Here is a 17,865-nt window from a genome sequence, read left to right on the forward strand (position 1 = left end):
CTATTTGAATTGTAGAACAACGAATATTTAAAACAGTATTTGCAATATTTTTTCTCCAAATTTTTCTAGGTTTTGGTTATCAGACAGCCAAAAGCCAGGTAACACAGAATATGTCAGCTTTTAATAGAGAACCGAACCCAGAAGAAAAAGATGATATGATAATGCAGACACACTAGCCTGAAAGTCCTTAAAAAGGACCAATATGATAAAGTAACTGGATAAACTTAAATATGCTGATGACAGAATATCACATGCAAAGACAGTGTTACGTATTTATTTGTTTTAAATCAAGTTAAGATTAAAATTTTGTTTAATTTATTTTTCGTTTGATTTAGAGTTTAGTCGAAAGGGAAATATTGAAATGATATTATTGTGTATGAAATATTTATTTGGATTTCTGATTAATACGGTAGTTGCTGCCACCAGAAATAGTCTAAGGACTATTTCAAAAATTTTTTTCAAACGTTACGGGTAGCGTCGACTAGAGTTTAATGCAACTGGCAAACTTCCACTTTTGGATTCCACTTTTTCGGCTAACCTGCTATGTGCAGGGATACTAGCACAGGAGAGGATTAAAGCTGGGTACAATAAATATCTGTCTTCGTTGAACGGATTTTTATTTGAATGTCGAATTTTTCGTCGCTTGATATAAATTTATTTTTTTTTACGTTTGCCTTCTTCTTCTCTTTTAATTTCGCTATAATAGTTTGTTGTTAGAACCAAAGCTCAGTTCATTCGTTACGATGGATTTTATTGCCACGATTTTCTTGCCTCTTGAGTTTGATAATCGAAGATGATTCTAACGATCCTCTCTGTGCGGAACTTGTGTGATTTCGCAAGCCTTGCCCAAAGACGGGCAATAATTTGCCAACAATGGGAGGAGGAATGCGAAGATCGATAGGTGTTTTCGATAATCGAAAACACCGTTTGCACAAGCCAACACAGCGAACGATCTTTTAGTTAAATCTTCAAGTCATTGCGATGTTAATTATTTTGAACGTTTGGCCTATCGACAGGTTGTTACTTAGTCCCAAGTGTTGCGTTGTGTGTTCTATTTCTTTTGTAGATTATTAGTAGTAGTTTAGTTTAGAATATAGATTATTTATATATATATATTTTATATATAGACATGCATGTTTCGTAATGTAGTTCTTATTTTATAACTCTTTATCGGAATGTAGGCTAGTTTTAAGTATGTATCTTAGATTACTGATTTGATTTAATAATGTAGAATGCGCACACATATATATATATTTCTGACAATGTAACCTTTATTTCTTTAATAATATAATATTGTGTGCTTTATGTATTTGTTAGACTATTAGTTTTTTGATTTCATATATACATATATTTCATAAATTGATAATATTGTATTTGTTGCATAGTATTGGAAGTACTGTCTCTAATATTTACTAGGTTATTACATGTTTGGCATATATGTTTATACTTATATGTAACTCTCCGAGTTGTTGCGGCGTTGATTGTTTAAAATATATTTATATATACATATATTCATGGCGTTTCAATCATTTCCCTTTCTGTAGTTATTCTTATTTCCTGGTTTATTTGTTTGGTTCGTGACTCGTTCAATCCATTAGTTGGTTCTATTTATTTTATTTTATACTGGTTGGGTTTATATTATATTGAACCATAGGTTTTCAAATTGCAAGTCGGTTATTGGTAGGTTTATTTAGAGTTGTGTGTATATGTATTTTGTTTATTGGTTGGATCTATTAGTCGCCCTCATTTTGTTAATCCTTCCTTTCGTTTCGTAGTGCCGTGTGTTCGTTTGTGCATTCAAATCCTTATTCGCGCGTTTTGTATAGAGTGGTTTTCTTGTTCTTGTTACGGTACGTGCGGAGCGCGGGACGTGACACCCCCGCCCTTGAAGTTCAAATTTCCAAAGGAAATTTGACTGATGGTGTCTCTGAGTTCGTTCAAGGCGGATGTAGATGTCGTTGGTTGTTGAGTGACTACCGGTGTTATCGATATCCCTTGAGGTTGTGCTGTTTGATCATCGATATTTCGTCTTCTTTTGAGGTATAGTAGCAGGAGGGTGACTGAGCCGCATATCGCTCCTAATAGGGCGATTCCACATCCGTAAGTTTCACGTAACTGGTATCCGTGTATGGCTATATCTATTATCGTCTTGATTAATTTAAATATTACGAGTATTCCAAATATTGCTGCACTGATAGTTCCAAATTCCATGAAACCAGTCCATAGCTTGATACGATATTTTTCGCTATTGTCGTTAATGTGTTTGCGTCCATCATTCCCAGGATGTTTACTGTTCCAGGGACGATTGTTTTTCCTGTCGCTCCTCTGGCCAATGTGTTCGAGACTGTAGTTTTTTCTGCCGGGAACATGACGTGGTTCCGTAGTGCGTCCAAGTCCTTTTGGGTATATATTCCGCTCGTGGCCAATGACGATGGTGCTGAATATCGCCACGTTTGGCGCACGTCCGGGCGGAGTTCCTGTGGTGCGATTGTTTCCATGGGTTTTGGTACGAATTTGTGCCAGAGTCCGTCGATGTTGTATAGCGTGGGTAGTATTGCGCTACATTCTCTATGGTTTCCGTGTTGCGTTAGGATGTGTGTTTTTGGCGTTAGAAATGCGGTGCGATTTCCTTGCCAAACGGGTAGCTCCGAGTAGCATTCTGTTGTATGTCGTATCTTTACTTGTACCGGAATGCATTTGACTATATGGACCGCTTCTCCTGCGATCAGAGCCATGTGTCCTGGGGTTTTGGTTATGGTGTATGCAAATTCATCGGGCAGTAAGATTGCTAAGCTTAAAGCATTCTCCATTAGTTTCTTCTGTGTGGTGCATCTTTGTGTCAATATATCATGGTATAACGTTGTCATTTGTCGTTTAATATGTTTCTCTACGTAAATGAATTTTGAGTTGACATATGCGAATATATCCAGATTTTCGACTGCTGTCTTGCTTTTGGAAATGAACGTATTTCCTCTTGTTGTTTCTAACAGGAACAATTTGGGGTGTTCAGTGGATAGTAGAGTATATCCACACAGTGGCTGTTCTCCAGTTTTAGTCAGCGCAAATGTTACTTCCTGCGTTGTTAGTGCGTAAACTGGTTGTGCTGGTTCCTTGTTGGTTCTTATTTCCTGGATCTTTGTAGCAATTCCTTCATATAGCACATCGTACTGATCAAATTTGCATGGTGAGGGCAGTTGTGGTTGCCAATAAGTGTATCCGTCCTCAGCATCTAGACAGTTTCCTTCGCTAAAGGTACATATCATTCCTGATTTCAGTAGAATTTTGTTTGCTTCGATCCGTACTGGCACAACTGCTGATCTTAAACTTATCTTTACTGTGGCTTGTACTACGACTCTTTCCCAGCTCCTGTATGGATCTACATACTGTGTTCCCTGGCAGCTGCTGTCGTCTGTTAACTTGCCAGCTAGGACAAGCGACCTTGTTTCTGTTGCATTATCTTTTAGGCCTACTATAAGGTTTTGTGGTCCGAATGAAAACGTGTCGTCTTGGTGCATCCTTGCACATTGTTGGGCGGTTGTTTCATGGAGGTATTCGGCGAATCCATTATGCACTGCCGACGTGTGGGAGTGCATGCCACAGTAATATATAATTCGAGTTATTTGCATCTTGCATTGCCTTACACTGGTAAATTCGAATTCTGAGAGTTGCAGTAGTTGAATATAAATATCTTGGGTTTCTGTTATCGCAGGCTGTATGCTGCAGTCCACGATGGAGTTTAAAGAGATGGTGGTAACGTTGAGGTGGTTGCCATTGTAGTCGTATCCTACCAGGCCATATACTATTTTGATGAGGGTAAGTACGATGACCAGGTAATTCATCTTCCTATTAACAATTTATTAAATCGTTTCTTACTCTCGAGTTTATTAGAAATAAGAATAACCTTTTATTATTATTAATATACAAAAAAGAAAATTTTTATATTTATATATATATATTTTTTTTTTTTTATTAAAACTATTGTTTTATTTTAGGTTTTACGTATATGTTATCAGTGAAAATAAATATTATGAATGCTACTTGGGTTATAATTATATACATATATGCATACGTATTGGTAAGTAATGAGATTTGTTTTATCGTTATAAATATATATGTATATATTATCAATAGAATAGATATTACAAATATAGCTTGTTTTCGAATATATATATATATGTGCGTGTAGTGGTAAATATGACGGCTTATTTTATGAGTCACTTGCATTATCAATGGAAGTGAGTGTTATAAATATCACCTACTTTACAACATGCGTGTGTATATATTGGTAAACATAAGTAAAAATTACATGTATAGTTATAAATGTTGTTTGTTTACAGGTGGATAGCATAAGTATTTGGTTTTGTGCGTAGCATACAAGTTTATAGTTCTACGGTGCGGAATGCTATTCCTTGAACTAAAAAGTGTCTTTCAAGGTGAGTCAGATTATTGTAAACGATCATGCATGGGATGCATGATATAGCGGGTTGTAGGTCCGCTATGTTTATATCACACATACGACAGTATGTTATATGTGTTCTTGCAGGTATTCGGCATAGGAAATGAGTGGGCGGCTCGTCACATAGGTCCTGGTCGTCTGGATCTAAGTTGTCGAAACAGTCTTGACAAAGATAGCCGTTATTGAAATGGTAGACGGAGCGTATCAACCGAACACAGAGGCAAGATTGAACATCCTCCGTCGCCTCCAGATCGAATGGGAATTCGCCGCCCGTTCTGTACATACATATAAAACAGTTAATATATATAAAATTTTTTTTTTCTTTTTTTTTTTTTTAAGTGCCTAACATTGCTATTATGATGCTGTATTACATTGTATTGGCTATTATTCGTGTTGAGGTGTGTATGTGTGGGGTGCGCGCAACGAATTTTCAACATGGTCGCTCGCGTGTATCTTTGGTATGGCGTTGGTTTAATGTCAACAGTAGTGTGTTGTTGAAATAGCTAATTAATTATGATTTTATTTAGTAGTGTTTTGTAATATTGTTTTGTGTTTCATGATATTGTGTGTGTAAATACCGTGTGCTACTTTAATGTAATAGTCGTGACTTGCATTTATATAAGTCTCGTTTAATTTAGTTAATGCTTTGTGTATTGTGTTACCAGTCACTTTCGTGTAGCATAACTTTATTCCTCGAGTTCAGTCATGTCTTGTTGTTAACATTTATTTAGTCTATCTTGATTAATTTCTAACCTATTTCTGTGTTTATTGACCTTTCTTATTTTCCCTATTAATTTATTATTGCTTGTACTTGCTATTTGTTATTATTTTATGTATGATATGTATTAGTTCCCTTATTAGTGATTAAAATTTATTTATTAGATTAACATTGTCTGTGATTCTTCAGATTCTACTCTTTCGATGCTGCGACACTTACCTGGATCATTCCCACAATATCATCCGATTCTTCGATATGCCTTGGATACTTACTACGGTTGCCTTCAATTGTCTTATATCTGTGGCCTTAAAGGTACTGTTTAATTTATTTAATTTAATATGTGTATAATGCATTGTGTGTGCGACAGCTATTGTGCATTACAAAATCCGCTTCTACATGTTAGATATAATAATATAACAATACTACGTAGATTAATACATAATAAAATATCCTTTTACTCCGGTTATATTTATTACTAACTCTCAATTAATCTATCTTAATTATTTCCTAACCACTTTCTATACTTATCAGCTATTTTATTTCTTCTTATTAATCTGCGAAATTCATGCATGTACACTTCCTTGTATGGTGATTGATTGTTCACGAGGTAAGTTGCACTTTCACTGTTTTAGTTATTCGTTGAACTAACACGTTTTACATTCAAACAGTAATTGGTGCACTTGTAATAATCTTCTTTTCCTTTTTCAGGTTTTCGCTGTCTGTGTTATTCGACGAACAGTGTCACGCTTCCGCAGTTTTGTTATAACATTTAGTTATGTTGTATTTTGCATTAAGGCCAATGAAGTTAATTCGTTCGTTTATTTTCAGCTGGCTGTTGTACGTGGTGTTCCGCAAACAGGGGTCCATAACCTATTTTGCACGTAAACCTTCTTATATGATGATTACTTGTTCACAAGGTAACTTTCACTTTCACTCTTTTAATTATTTATTGAATCAACACGTTTTATATTCAAACAATAATTGGAGTACACATAATAATTTTTCCTTTTCTTTTTAGGTTTCCGCTATCTGTATTATTCGACGAACAGTGTCACACCTCCTTTTGATTTAACCACAATATAGTTATAATATTTAGTAACCTTGTATTTTGCACTAAAACAATTGAAACTAATTTATTCACTTATTTTAGGTAGCTGTCATACATTACGTTCCACGAACAAGGAATCATAACCTATATTTGCACATACACTTTCTTGTATGTTGATTACTTGTTCACAAGGTAACTTTCACTTTCACTAGTTAATTATTCATTGAGTTAACACGTTTTATATTTAAACGATAACTGAAGCACACATAATAATTTTCCTTTTTTTTCTTTTAGGTTTTCACTATCTGTGTTATTCGACGAACAGCACTACAACATACACTACTGCACTACGTTGCCCACTGCAATCACTTTATTCATCGTTTGTTTCGATTATGCGCTAGTTTTAACTTATTTAAGTGCACTGTTCGCGGAATCCCTTTTACTTCAATCTTGACGTTTTGGTTCTGCAAGATTTCTAGCACCCTGTGTGGTCCAGTATATTGATCGGAGAACTTTCCTTTACTAGGTTCTTTTAGTAGATATATCAAATCTCCTATTTTAAAATTTTGAGGGTTGATTCGTCGGTCGTAATATTCTTTTGATCTTATTTTGGATTTTATCAAATTTTCTCTTGCTGTTTGCTGCACGGTGTTGATTTTATCGAACAGGTCTCTGAGATATTCCGCATAAGTTGGTTCCATGTTTTTTTCGATTAGTATTTCGCCAGTGGGTTCTCTGGCCAAGTGTCCAAAGACTAATTCGTGCGGAGAGAATTTCGTTCCTTCGTGTACAGAGGTGTTATAGGAAAACATGGCCAATTCCACCCATTCGTCCCAATTTCTGGAATTTCCAATATATAACTTGAGATATTCAATCAATACGTGGTGGGATCTTTCGATTGAACCGTTACTTTGTGGATGATATGCCGTCGTGGTATATTGTTTGATGCGGAATCTTTTTGCTACTTTCTTCATTAGTGAGGATGTAAAGTTCCTTCCTTAATCGGTGAGAATAGCTCTCGGTGACCCGAAACGACAAATAAATCGTTTTACAAAAGCGTCCGCTATCTCGGCTGAAGAGATTTCTCCTATTGGAATCCCGATTGAGTATTTAGTCAATAGGTCTTGAATTGTTAATATGTATTCGTTTCCTTTTGCTGTCTTTGGTAATGGACCGACGATATCCATACTAATTTTGTCGAAAGCCCTGCCCGGTGTATCAGTGAGTACCATTGGTTGCTTTGTTTTTATTCTAGTTAACTTTTTTAATTGGCATTCTTTACATGTTCTTACGTATTCCTGGATCTCTTTCTTCATATTTTCCCAATAATAACATTATCGTATTCTTTGATACGTCTTCGTTACTCCTTTATGTCCCGCTACGGATGATTCGTGTTTTTCTCTTATTATGTCATTTCGTATTTCAACTGGTGGTGTGACTACTTCCCCAGTGCAAATGGTGATGGTTAAGGTTTTTTCCATAAATATTTCTTTTAATTTTCTGATTGTATGTCGCCAGGGTATCTCTTATAAATTTCCTTTGCTGATGCTAAAGGATGTTAATTGTTTTTCATTTACTACATCTAGTAGAGATCTTAGCGAGTTTAATAAATTTTCTGGTGTTATTGGAATATTTCTATTTTCCTTTATCGGTAGGGATACGATGTATTTCCCGGAATCGTAATTCAATCTTGCTTTTTCTAACATTAAATCTTCGTAACGAGGCAATTTTCCCGTCTCCTTCATTTTTAAGGCTCCTTTATCTATCGGATTCCCATGTACACCTATAAATATTACTTTATGGTCATTTACCCTCGTAATTGAGTCTCGGGTTTCTGAAATTTTTAGTTCCGCAATTATCGTAGGTCTCGTGTCCTTTTCTCGTTGTTGAATTAGTTCTGGAATTACAGTGGAGGGCTCTTCTTCGCTTGTCGTATCCGTGTCTTCTTTTTCTCGATCGAGCTCGGCTAGTGCTTCGTCAAAATATTTTACGGGTGTTTCTTCTATAGTGAGATGCTTTCGAGTAGAAGGTTTTCCCTGTTTATCGTAATGCGACAATACGCGTGGCTTAGCCTCGAATATCGGAGAGTCCTCGGTCGAGGTATCCAATTGAAATCTTTTTAGATGTGGATATCGATCTGGCGAATCTTCATCTCGCTTCCTGATTGGTAAGCACATCTCTGGCGGATTTCGGGATAATGCATCTGCGTTCGCGTTCGCTCTACCTTCCTTATATTGAATATCAAATTCAAAGTCCGACAATTTCAATTTCCACTTCCAAATTCTCGACGTGGGATCTTTAATGGCATTCATCCATACTAACGGTTTGTGATCAGTTATTATCGTAAACTTTCTACCATACAAGTATGGTCTGAAATGCATCGTACAGTAAACGATTGCCAGACACTCCTTTTCTATGGTAGAGTAGTTTTGTTCGGCGGAATTTAATAGTCTTGAGGCATATGCAATCGGTAAATCCTTTCCGATTGACCCTTGACTCAGTACACCGCTTATTGCGTATCCTGATGCGTCTGTAGTAAGGTTAAAGGGTTTTAGAAAAGTCTGGATATTGTAAAATGGGTTTTGTCATTAGCGCTGTCTTTAAATTATTGAATGCATTTTCTTGATTTTCTGTCCATTTAAAGGGAGTGTCTTTCTTTAATAGTTGTGTCAATGGTTTCGCGACCTTGGAGAAATCGGGTATAAATTTTCTGTAGTATCCTGCTAGTCCCAGAAATTGTTTGATATTTTTCACCCTTTTTGGTCGTGGAAATTTTGATACGGCTTCGATTTTCTTTGGGTCGGGTTTCACGCCATCCTCACTAATTATATGTCCTAAATAATTCACTTCGTGTCGTAAAAATTCGCACTTATCAGGCTGTAATCGTAATTTAGCTTTCCTCAGTCTTTCCATTAACTTATTAAATTTAATTTCGTGTTCTTGGAAAGACCTCGAATAAATCACTATGTCATCCAGATAGACGAATAGTTCTATTCCTTGCAAATCAGATAACACTGAGTTCATCAAACGTTGAAATGTTGCTGGGGCATTTTTTAATCCAAAGGGCATTCTTTTGAATTGAAAATGTCCGTATGGTGTCGAAAATGCAGTTTTGTGGGCATCTTCCTGTGACATACGGGTCTGGTGAAAGCCCGATGCTAAGTCAAACGTGGAAAAATATTTTGCACTTCCTAATTGATCCAATATTTCTGTAATGTTGGGTAGTGGGAAAGCATCGCCGATCGTTTTCTATACTTTTTATAGAACGTTTTCAACTTTCTATAATCGATAACTAATCTCCAGCGTTTATTTACTTGCGAATCGGGTTTTTTGGGTACAATCCATAACGGGGAATTATATGGAGATACTGATGGTTCCACTACGTCCGTATCTAGTAATTCTTGAATTTGTCGATTTATCTCTTCTCGATGTACTGGTGGGTATCGATACTGTTTAGTATTAATTGGTATATTATCCGTTGTAATTATTCTATGTTCCAAAACTTCAGTTGCTTCCAATGTATCTCCTGGAATATGAAACCTATCTTGATTATTACGAATCAACTTTTTAACATTTTCCGTTTCTTCTTTGTTCAAGTGTTCGAGTCGTAGTAACTCAATTATTTTATCGTATCTACTTTCCTTCGATTTTAAAACTGTATTACACGCTGTCCTAGGAAGCGGGGATGGATTTTCAAATTCCTTAATTACCATTGTCGGTGTTGTAAATTCGTAATTTCTTGAAGTAGTATTTATTATTCTTATGTAACCTTTTCCTTTATGATTCCTCACAACTGCATTACCAAAATAAATTCCTTTGATCGGCTCGATTCTGGGAATAAATCCCTCTTTTATCTCTGGATTCGCGATATTAATTGAACACGTTACTGAACTTCGCTTCGGTATAATTATTTTTTCTCTAGTATCGAAGGGTATATAAATATTTCCCCATTTGATATGTTTTTCCTCATAATCTAAACGAGCTTTACAACCTGCAAAAAATTCGGATCCTAGGATTCCGTCTTGATCGATTAGCAATGAATCATCAACTACATGAAAATTAACCGGATGGCCCGCAACCTGTATTACCGTTTGCCCTAGGGAGACCAGGCTCGTTGCCGTAATTCCTCGCACTTCGATTGATTCCTTTTCGTCGATGATGGCTGAATCGGGTAAAGCAGGTTTTTTGATAATATTAATTTCCGATCCAGAGTCTAATAATAAACTCGTCTTAGTTTTTAGATCTGGGGAAACTATTCGTGCAGTTGGAGTCGTTGGGGAATCATTAAATTTTACTGAAATAATTCGGAGAGGTCGTTGTCCGAATCTGAGTCCGACTCTTGGTGATTTTCCTTCGCCGGTTGCTTGTGCTTCACTCTTTCCTTTTTGTCTTGGGATTCCGGATTCTCCGTTTGTGACCTCGTTTGGTTGTGGGATGACTCCCCCACAGTATTTAATGGTTGTTCGTTCGACCTTACGGTCGGCATTGCGTTCGCTCTGTCTCTCGTTATGGGTGGTGGAGTCGATCTCGCGAGGGTGGCTGCCCTTGTTCTGTTTGTTGCCGTCGGCGCCGGTCTCCTGGTTGCCGCCTGTACTCTTGGGCGATTCGGCGTATCGTTCCTTCGTGGCTCGCCCCATTCTCCCGAAGGACGTGTTTGGTTTCCCGATGGCCTCGAAGTATAGGGTACGATTAATCCGGCATCTACTCGGGTTTTAAATTTGTAACAATCTTTCACTAAATGCCCGGGTTTTTTTACAATAATTACATGTGATATTTTGTCTTGTAGTATTCGAAAAATTCTGCGATGGAGGTACCGATCTTCGATCTTGGCGGTTGTTCCCGGTGTAGTTTTTATTAGGAGGGTTAACGTTGTTTCGGTTGTTCCCGGTGTAATTGTTATTAGAAGGACGAGCGTTGTTTCGGTTATTCTCGATGTAATTATTATTAGGGGGACGAACGTTGTTTCGGTTGTTATTACTTGAGGATGTCGGACGTTGGTATCGCATTCTGTCGTATACTCGTTTTAGTTCCCGCGTTGCTTTTACGGCTTGGCGATACGCGTCTTCTAAGGATTGGTATTCCGATAACTTTACTCGTAGATATACTTCGTTCGGGAGCCCCTTGACGAAAGCCTCCCTCGTGTCCCAATCGATCGTATCTTGAACGTCTTGCGATATGGAACCGTACTGACATCTTTCTCCATCAATTATAGCTAATCTGAGGTTTCTGACGCGGTCGATGTAATCTAATATATTTTCTCCTGGTCGTTGGAATACCGTTCCCAACTCTCCCCTGTATTCGTTAACGGTTTTTCCTGGGCCGAACATATCTTTTAATTTATTCCCGAAATCGTTTAAGGTCACTACCTCATTGTCCTCTACGGCGAGAAACGCGTGTCCGCGAAGTTTATTCATTAATAGTTTTACCAACTGAGGCTCTTGATGCCTAGGAATCATACTTCGCGCTCGCTCGCATAATCTCAAGAATTAGAACACAGACGGTCGGTATCCGTCGAACACTGGTACTGATTCAATCGCGTCCTTTAATTTAATCGGCTGATAATTATCGGTCAGTCTTGTTTCTCGCGGTGTTATCGGTGATGGTACGGGTGTTTCGGTTTCGTTCGTTTGTCTGCTTACGCGCACGTCTTCTTCTAATTTAATTAGTCTTGAGCTTATGTCGGTCAATACACGGAAATTTTCGTCCCACGCTTTCAATTTTTCCGTCAACACCAAAAGCGTATCTTCCCCTAGCGAATCCCGGGCGATCGACATTTTCCTACTTGTTTTTTAGTTGATATTCGTAAGAGCTTTAATCCTCTGTGGAGCGTATCCCACCGCTGCCACCAAAAATTTTATTTAACTCTAACTCTGTTACGTATTTATTTGTTTTAAATCAAGTTAAGATTAAAATTTTGTTTAATTTATTTTTCGTTTGATTTAGAGTTTAGTCGGAAGGGAAATATTGAAATGATATTATTGTGTATGAAATATTTATTTGGATTTCTGATTAATACGGTAGTTGCTGCCACCAGAAATAGTCTAAGGACTATTTCAAAAATTTTTTTCAAACGTTACGGGTAGCGTCGACTAGAGTTTAATGCAACTGGCAAACTTCCACTTTTGGATTCCACTTTTTCGGCTAACCTGCTATGTGCAGGGATACTAGCACAGGAGAGGATTAAAGCTGGGTACAATATTTGAATGTCAAATTTTTGTTGCTTGATATAAATTTATTTTTTTTTTTTTACGTTTGCCTTCTTCTTCTCTTTTAATTTCGCTATAATAGTTTGTTGTTAGAACCAAAGCTCAGTTCATTTGTTACGATGGATTTTATTGCCACGATTTTCTTGCCTCTTGAGTTTGATAATCGAGGATGATTCTAACGATCCTCTCTGTGCGGAACTTGTGTGATTTCGCAAGCCTTGCCCAAAGACGGACAATATTTTGCCAACAATGGGAGGAGGAATGCGAAGGTCGATAGGTGTTTTCGATAATCGAAAACACCGTTTGCACAAGTCAACACAGCGAACGATCCTTTAGTTAAATTTTCAAAATGAAATTGTTCTACTATTTCTCTCTTCTTTTCTATAATTGCATGCAATGATGGTAAGAAAATCGGTTAATAGCAATGCCGGTATTGCTCTGCCGCGGTGATTTGCTCTTAATTTTCGATTGACGTCAACGATGTATTTAATGGTCCTCTCTGTGCGGGACTTGTGTGATTTCGCAAGCCTTGCCCAAAGACGGGCAATATTTTGCCAACAATGGGAGGAGGAATGCGAAGATCAGTGGGTGTTTCAGTAGCTGAAAACACCGTTTGCACAAGCCAACACAGCGAACAACCCCTTTGTTTAAAGTTTAAAATAGTGATTTTATCTTCAAACCGTTCACGGAAATAAAACGAGATCGATTCTAGTTCGATTCTCGAGTGCAACGAAATTATCAGAGAAGAAGGAAATTTTTAGAATTAATTTTCTTACCTTGAGAAATAAGTGCTGTCGGGTGCCATTACTTCGTCTGCTCTAATGGTAGTCGGTGTTTTTTAATTCTGGGTTTATTTTTCGAACTCGGATATAATTTATTATCAAACTTTTACTTTATTTATTTATTTCGATACACGGTTTACAAATTACTAACCGGATTAATACCGCAATTACAATGTGTTTTTTCTTTGTGTCTAAGAGATGGAATGTGAACTTCAAAAATAAATTTTCCTTAGTCACGACTCTTCTCTCCCCCTTTTTTTTTTTTTTTTTTTTTGAACAACTAAAGACCGCCGAAACGCAAAAATAATAATGGACTTTAATAATGACGAACACTTTAATAATAAGAACTTTTATAAAAATGAACTGTTATAACAATGGACTTTTATAAAAATGAACGCTTTTATAATAATGGACTTTCATAAAAATGAACTTTTATAACAATGGACTTTAATAATGATGAGCACCTTTATAATAATGAACTTTAATAATAATGAACTTTTATAACAATGGACTTTTATAAAAATGAACACTTTAATAATAAAGAACTTTTATAAAAATGAACTTTAATAATGACGAACACTTTAATAATAAAGAACTTTTATAAAAAAATGAACGCTGCTCTATGTTGCTACGCTTATTTATAATGCCATCCCCCACGAGGTGGTGGTGGTGGTGATGGTCCACTGGGGGTACCCTTCCGTGGGAATCGGGATTTTGCAGTTTGGGCTTCCAGAAATCGTACGTGAGAGAATGTAAGTTCCATATCTCGACTTAGTTCCCATCGGTCCAGTGTTTCTGCTGAGCTAGCGTCTAGGAGACTTGAAGCGTTCCATGCTGGTCTAGTCTTTTCGAGAAACTTCCACGTTTGTACCGTGGGAATTACCTGTGTTTCTTCGGCACGTGCAAGGGCTGGCGGCTGCGGCATCATTATCATTTCGATGTTTGCTCGGGCAACACGCGCGATCCGCTGCTCTCCCACAACAAGGGCCTCCTCCTTCGAGTTAGTTTGCGTAAGTTTGGTTTAGATGGATATTTGCATATTATGGTTGTTTTCGTGATTTTGATCCTTTTTCCTTTTCTTGTTGTTTCTCTAGGCTTCGGTGATCGACGTTTGAACAATGTTTGCGGAGGCATTTCCATCAGGGGTTCCTATCCAGACTTCTCTGGTGCGTGTTTTGTCTTGTTTTTAGTCCGCTTGATTCGTTCTGTTTCGTTCTATTTAAACTATATTGTGTTGTTTCAGCGCAAGCGAAAGAGGGATTCCAAAGAACCCATGGGCGACTCGAGAAGACCCATCAAACGCATGCGGCGCTGTGATGAACCACAAGTACCAGAGTGGTCGGAGGAACTATTCGACATTGATGCCGAGGCCGTGGATTTCCCGTCGGAGTTGAGTTTTGACAATTTTGTTACTGTCGATGAGAGTTTCTTCGATGCAGAGATCGTCGTATTGGAGTGGGAACCCCCTCTGGTTGAAGTCGTTGATACCGATCGTTGTGTAAAAGTTCATTTTGCAAATGAAATTCCTGGAGAGGTTTTGGAGGCACATCTTCGTCACCATGCTTCTGGGAGAAAGGGAATTTCCCCTGTTGTGCGTTATTGGTGTATGCGTGAGCTCAGCGAACTTTGTCCTGGAGCTCCTTGCTTCGATTTTGATTTGGTGTAGCTGCTTCAATTTCGTTGGTTCGTTGTTTGATAATCGTGGGTTCCTTATTATTATATTATTTTTTTTTTAGATGCATTTTGTTTTTTTTTGTGTTCAATATATATATATATATACATTTTAAATGTGATAGTTTAAGGTTATCTTTTTTTTTTTATGTTTGTTAAATATATGTGTATTTATTTAATTTTATATTTCCCCCTTTTTTAATTAATTATATATATATATTTTTACGTTTGTATTTGACAATGTAGTTGCGCATAGAATTTATTAAAGAAAAATGTTAATGTGTTTTCATGACTTGTTTCTTGCGCCTGCTTTCCATTAATCCCTAATATTTCTGTCACCATAACGCGTGTTATTGTGTTAGTTGTTCCGATGCGCGCGTGTAAATCTAACATGACTACTCATAAATGTCATCAGTAAGGTTATAGTGGCGGGTCTTTAGTTTTGTTTGATATCGAAGTAATTTTCTGTCGCTCGTTTTTCCTTATTCTACCGCAATTAGAACATTTATTTATTAATATTGTTATTATTATTACTTTAAAGTGACAATAGCATTGTTCGTGTGAATATACATATATATATATATTTATATTTATATTTATATTGTGTGTCATTTTAATATGACTAATGTTTTGTAATTCTTCGATAGCGTTATTTATTGTTTTGAGTAGTTTATTTTATAGAGTGTGCGATAATATAAAACACACACACACACACACACACACATATATATATATATGCATATATACATATTTCTTCTGGCAGTGTAGTATTTATACCAAATGAAATGTTAATTATTTATTTTATATTAACTTCATTTAATAAGATAGAACACACACACACGCACGTATATATGTATATAATTCTGGCAGTGTGATTTTCATTTAGATTCTTTAGCGATGTAATGTTGTGTATTTGAGGTTATGTGTCAATTATTTGATTCCATATATACATATATATATATCTTGTATTGTGACAACATAGTATTGAAGGTTTTATTTCTAAATTATTGTGTGTTTAATGTGTTTTTACATATTTGTGTTTAATGGTAGAATTTCTGTACGCAAATCTTCAAGTCGTTGCGGTGTTAATTATTTTGAACGTTTGGCCTATCGACAGGTTGTTACTTAGTCCCAAGTGTTGCGTTGTGTGTTCTATTTCTTTTGTAGATTATTAGTAGTAGTTTAGTTTAGAATATAGATTATTTATATATATATATATATATATTTTTATATATAGACATGCATGTTTCGTAGTGTAGTTCTTATTTTATAACTCTTTATCGGAATATAGGCTAGTTTTAAGTATGTATCTTAGATTACTGATTTGATTTAATAATGTAGAATGCGCACACATATATATATTTCTGACAATGTAACCTTTATTTCTTTAATAATATAATATTGTATGTTTTATGTATTCGTTAGACTATTAGTTTTTTGATTTCATATATACATATATTTCATAAATTGATAATATTGTATTTGTTGCATAGTATTGGAAGTACTGTCTCTAATATTTACTAGGTTATTACATGTTTGGCATATATGTTTATACTTATATGTAACTCTCCAAGTTGTTGCGGCGTTGATTGATTAAAATATATATTTATATATACATATATTCCTGGCGTTTCAATCATTTCCCTTTCTGTAGTCATTCTTATTTCCTGGTTTATTTGTTTGGTTCGTGACTCGTTCAATCCATTAGTTGGTTGTATTTATTTTATTTTATACTGGTTGGGTTTATATTATATTGAACCATAGGTTTTCAAATTGCAAGTCGGTTATTGGTAGGTTTATTTAGAGTTGTGTGTATATGTATTTTGTTTATTGGTTGGATCTATTAGTCGCCCTCATTTTGTTAATCCTTCCTTTCGTTTCGTAGTGCCGTGTGTTCGTTTGTGCATTCAAATTCTTATTCGCGCGTTTTGTATAGAGTGGTTTTCTTCTTCTTGTTACGGCACGTGCGGAGCGCGGGACGTGACAACAGACTACGATCTGAAACAATAGACATAGACGAGCACAGTATGACCCGCAACGAACAATTGCATACAATACAAAAACCAGACGGAAACAGGAGTGACAGGTATGCAGCAAGACAGATATGCAGTGCATACAGCAGACACGTGGAGATATAACAATTAAAAATAGATATGAAATAATTAGCAGGAGATACAAAACAGGGATACGATACGATACAACACACCGAACCCGAGACAATTAGACATCATGAATGTAGACATATAGAGCATGACTAACAAATGGGAAGACAAAAAAAGAACAAGGTGCAATCATAGGGAAGAAAAAGTCAAAAGAAACATAATGGGAAGAAGCAGATCAAAAAATTGCAAGGCGCTAGCAAACCTGCAAGGAAAAACGAACTATGAACTATTTGAAGAACTGATGCACCGACATAAAGGAAGGAACCTGGAGAAAAAATTGGGGTAGATTTCAAATTGCTCTTAGTTTTCTATTTTGAAACGACATATTGAAGTTGAAAATTCTAAAAAATTATAAGGATAAGGATCGTCGTGTTAAAAAGAGCATCTAATAATGGTATATTTATTTTAACGAAAAGCAACAATCGATACCTGACACTGGCGTATAAAAAACAAAGACTGTATATTCTGTCTGTATATTGTTAATACTGTTATAAAACGTTGCGAGGGCAAAAAACGTATGAAGCAAGATAAATGAAAAAGATTATTTAGTTCAAACGGTGAGCGAATGAGCTGGTAGAGTGAGCTACTATAGTAGCACGTCATAATTTTTTAGGTTGACTGATTGAAAAACGAGTGGATGAATTTGTAATAGAAAACATTCAAGTAGGTTACTGTTTGTTTCCCGTATTCGACCAATTTGGAACAAAATATCATCCGCTTTTTGTAAAATTCTTTTTTGGAAAATTATAATTTTTATTCTATAATTATATATTATTTTATTCATTTCGTAATCGTCACAATGACTTGCTCATGAGGAAAATT

At 36.1% G+C, this 17,865-nt stretch overlaps 3 protein-coding genes across 11 annotated transcripts in view; 2 read left to right on the forward strand and 1 right to left on the reverse strand.

Annotated features, from left to right (window-relative positions):
- The window catches only part of LOC141445938 (uncharacterized), a 42,247-nt gene extending 34,678 nt beyond the window's left edge, over positions 1-7,569 (forward strand). The window contains exons 1-4 of one of the 8 annotated variants that reach the window (XM_074112161.1): positions 4,792-4,914; positions 5,339-5,486; positions 6,003-6,091; positions 6,325-7,569. In XM_074112161.1, the coding sequence (XP_073968262.1) occupies positions 4,813-4,914; positions 5,339-5,486; positions 6,003-6,043 (291 nt within the window). In that variant the 5' untranslated portion in view covers positions 4,792-4,812 and the 3' untranslated portion in view covers positions 6,044-6,091; positions 6,325-7,569. The other 7 variants (XM_074112160.1, XM_074112162.1, XM_074112159.1 and 4 more) reach the window with 7 other exon arrangements.
- On the reverse strand, positions 1,308-3,905 carry LOC139996666 (uncharacterized). Its single transcript, XM_072021192.1, has one exon. The coding sequence runs from the start codon at positions 3,837-3,839 to the stop codon at positions 2,166-2,168; it is 1,674 nt and encodes a 557-aa protein (XP_071877293.1). The 5' UTR covers positions 3,840-3,905; the 3' UTR covers positions 1,308-2,165.
- A 6,251-nt stretch (positions 7,570-13,820) lies between the features above and the next one.
- Positions 13,821-15,110, forward strand: LOC139996576 (uncharacterized). Of its 2 annotated transcripts, XM_074112168.1 has the most exons (3): positions 13,821-14,220; positions 14,305-14,376; positions 14,454-15,109. In XM_074112168.1, exons 2-3 carry the CDS (start codon positions 14,329-14,331, stop codon positions 14,874-14,876), a joined length of 471 nt encoding a protein of 156 aa, XP_073968269.1. In that variant the 5' UTR covers positions 13,821-14,220; positions 14,305-14,328; the 3' UTR covers positions 14,877-15,109. The 2 variants fall into 2 exon arrangements, with proteins under 2 accessions (XP_073968269.1, XP_073968270.1); XM_074112169.1 differs by having other exon boundaries at positions 13,821-14,376; positions 14,454-15,110.
- The last annotated feature ends 2,755 nt before the right edge of the window (positions 15,111-17,865 follow it).

Source organism: Bombus fervidus, chromosome 18, assembly GCF_041682495.2.
Source record: "Bombus fervidus isolate BK054 chromosome 18, iyBomFerv1, whole genome shotgun sequence".
NCBI classification, from domain to species: domain Eukaryota; kingdom Metazoa; phylum Arthropoda; class Insecta; order Hymenoptera; family Apidae; genus Bombus; species Bombus fervidus.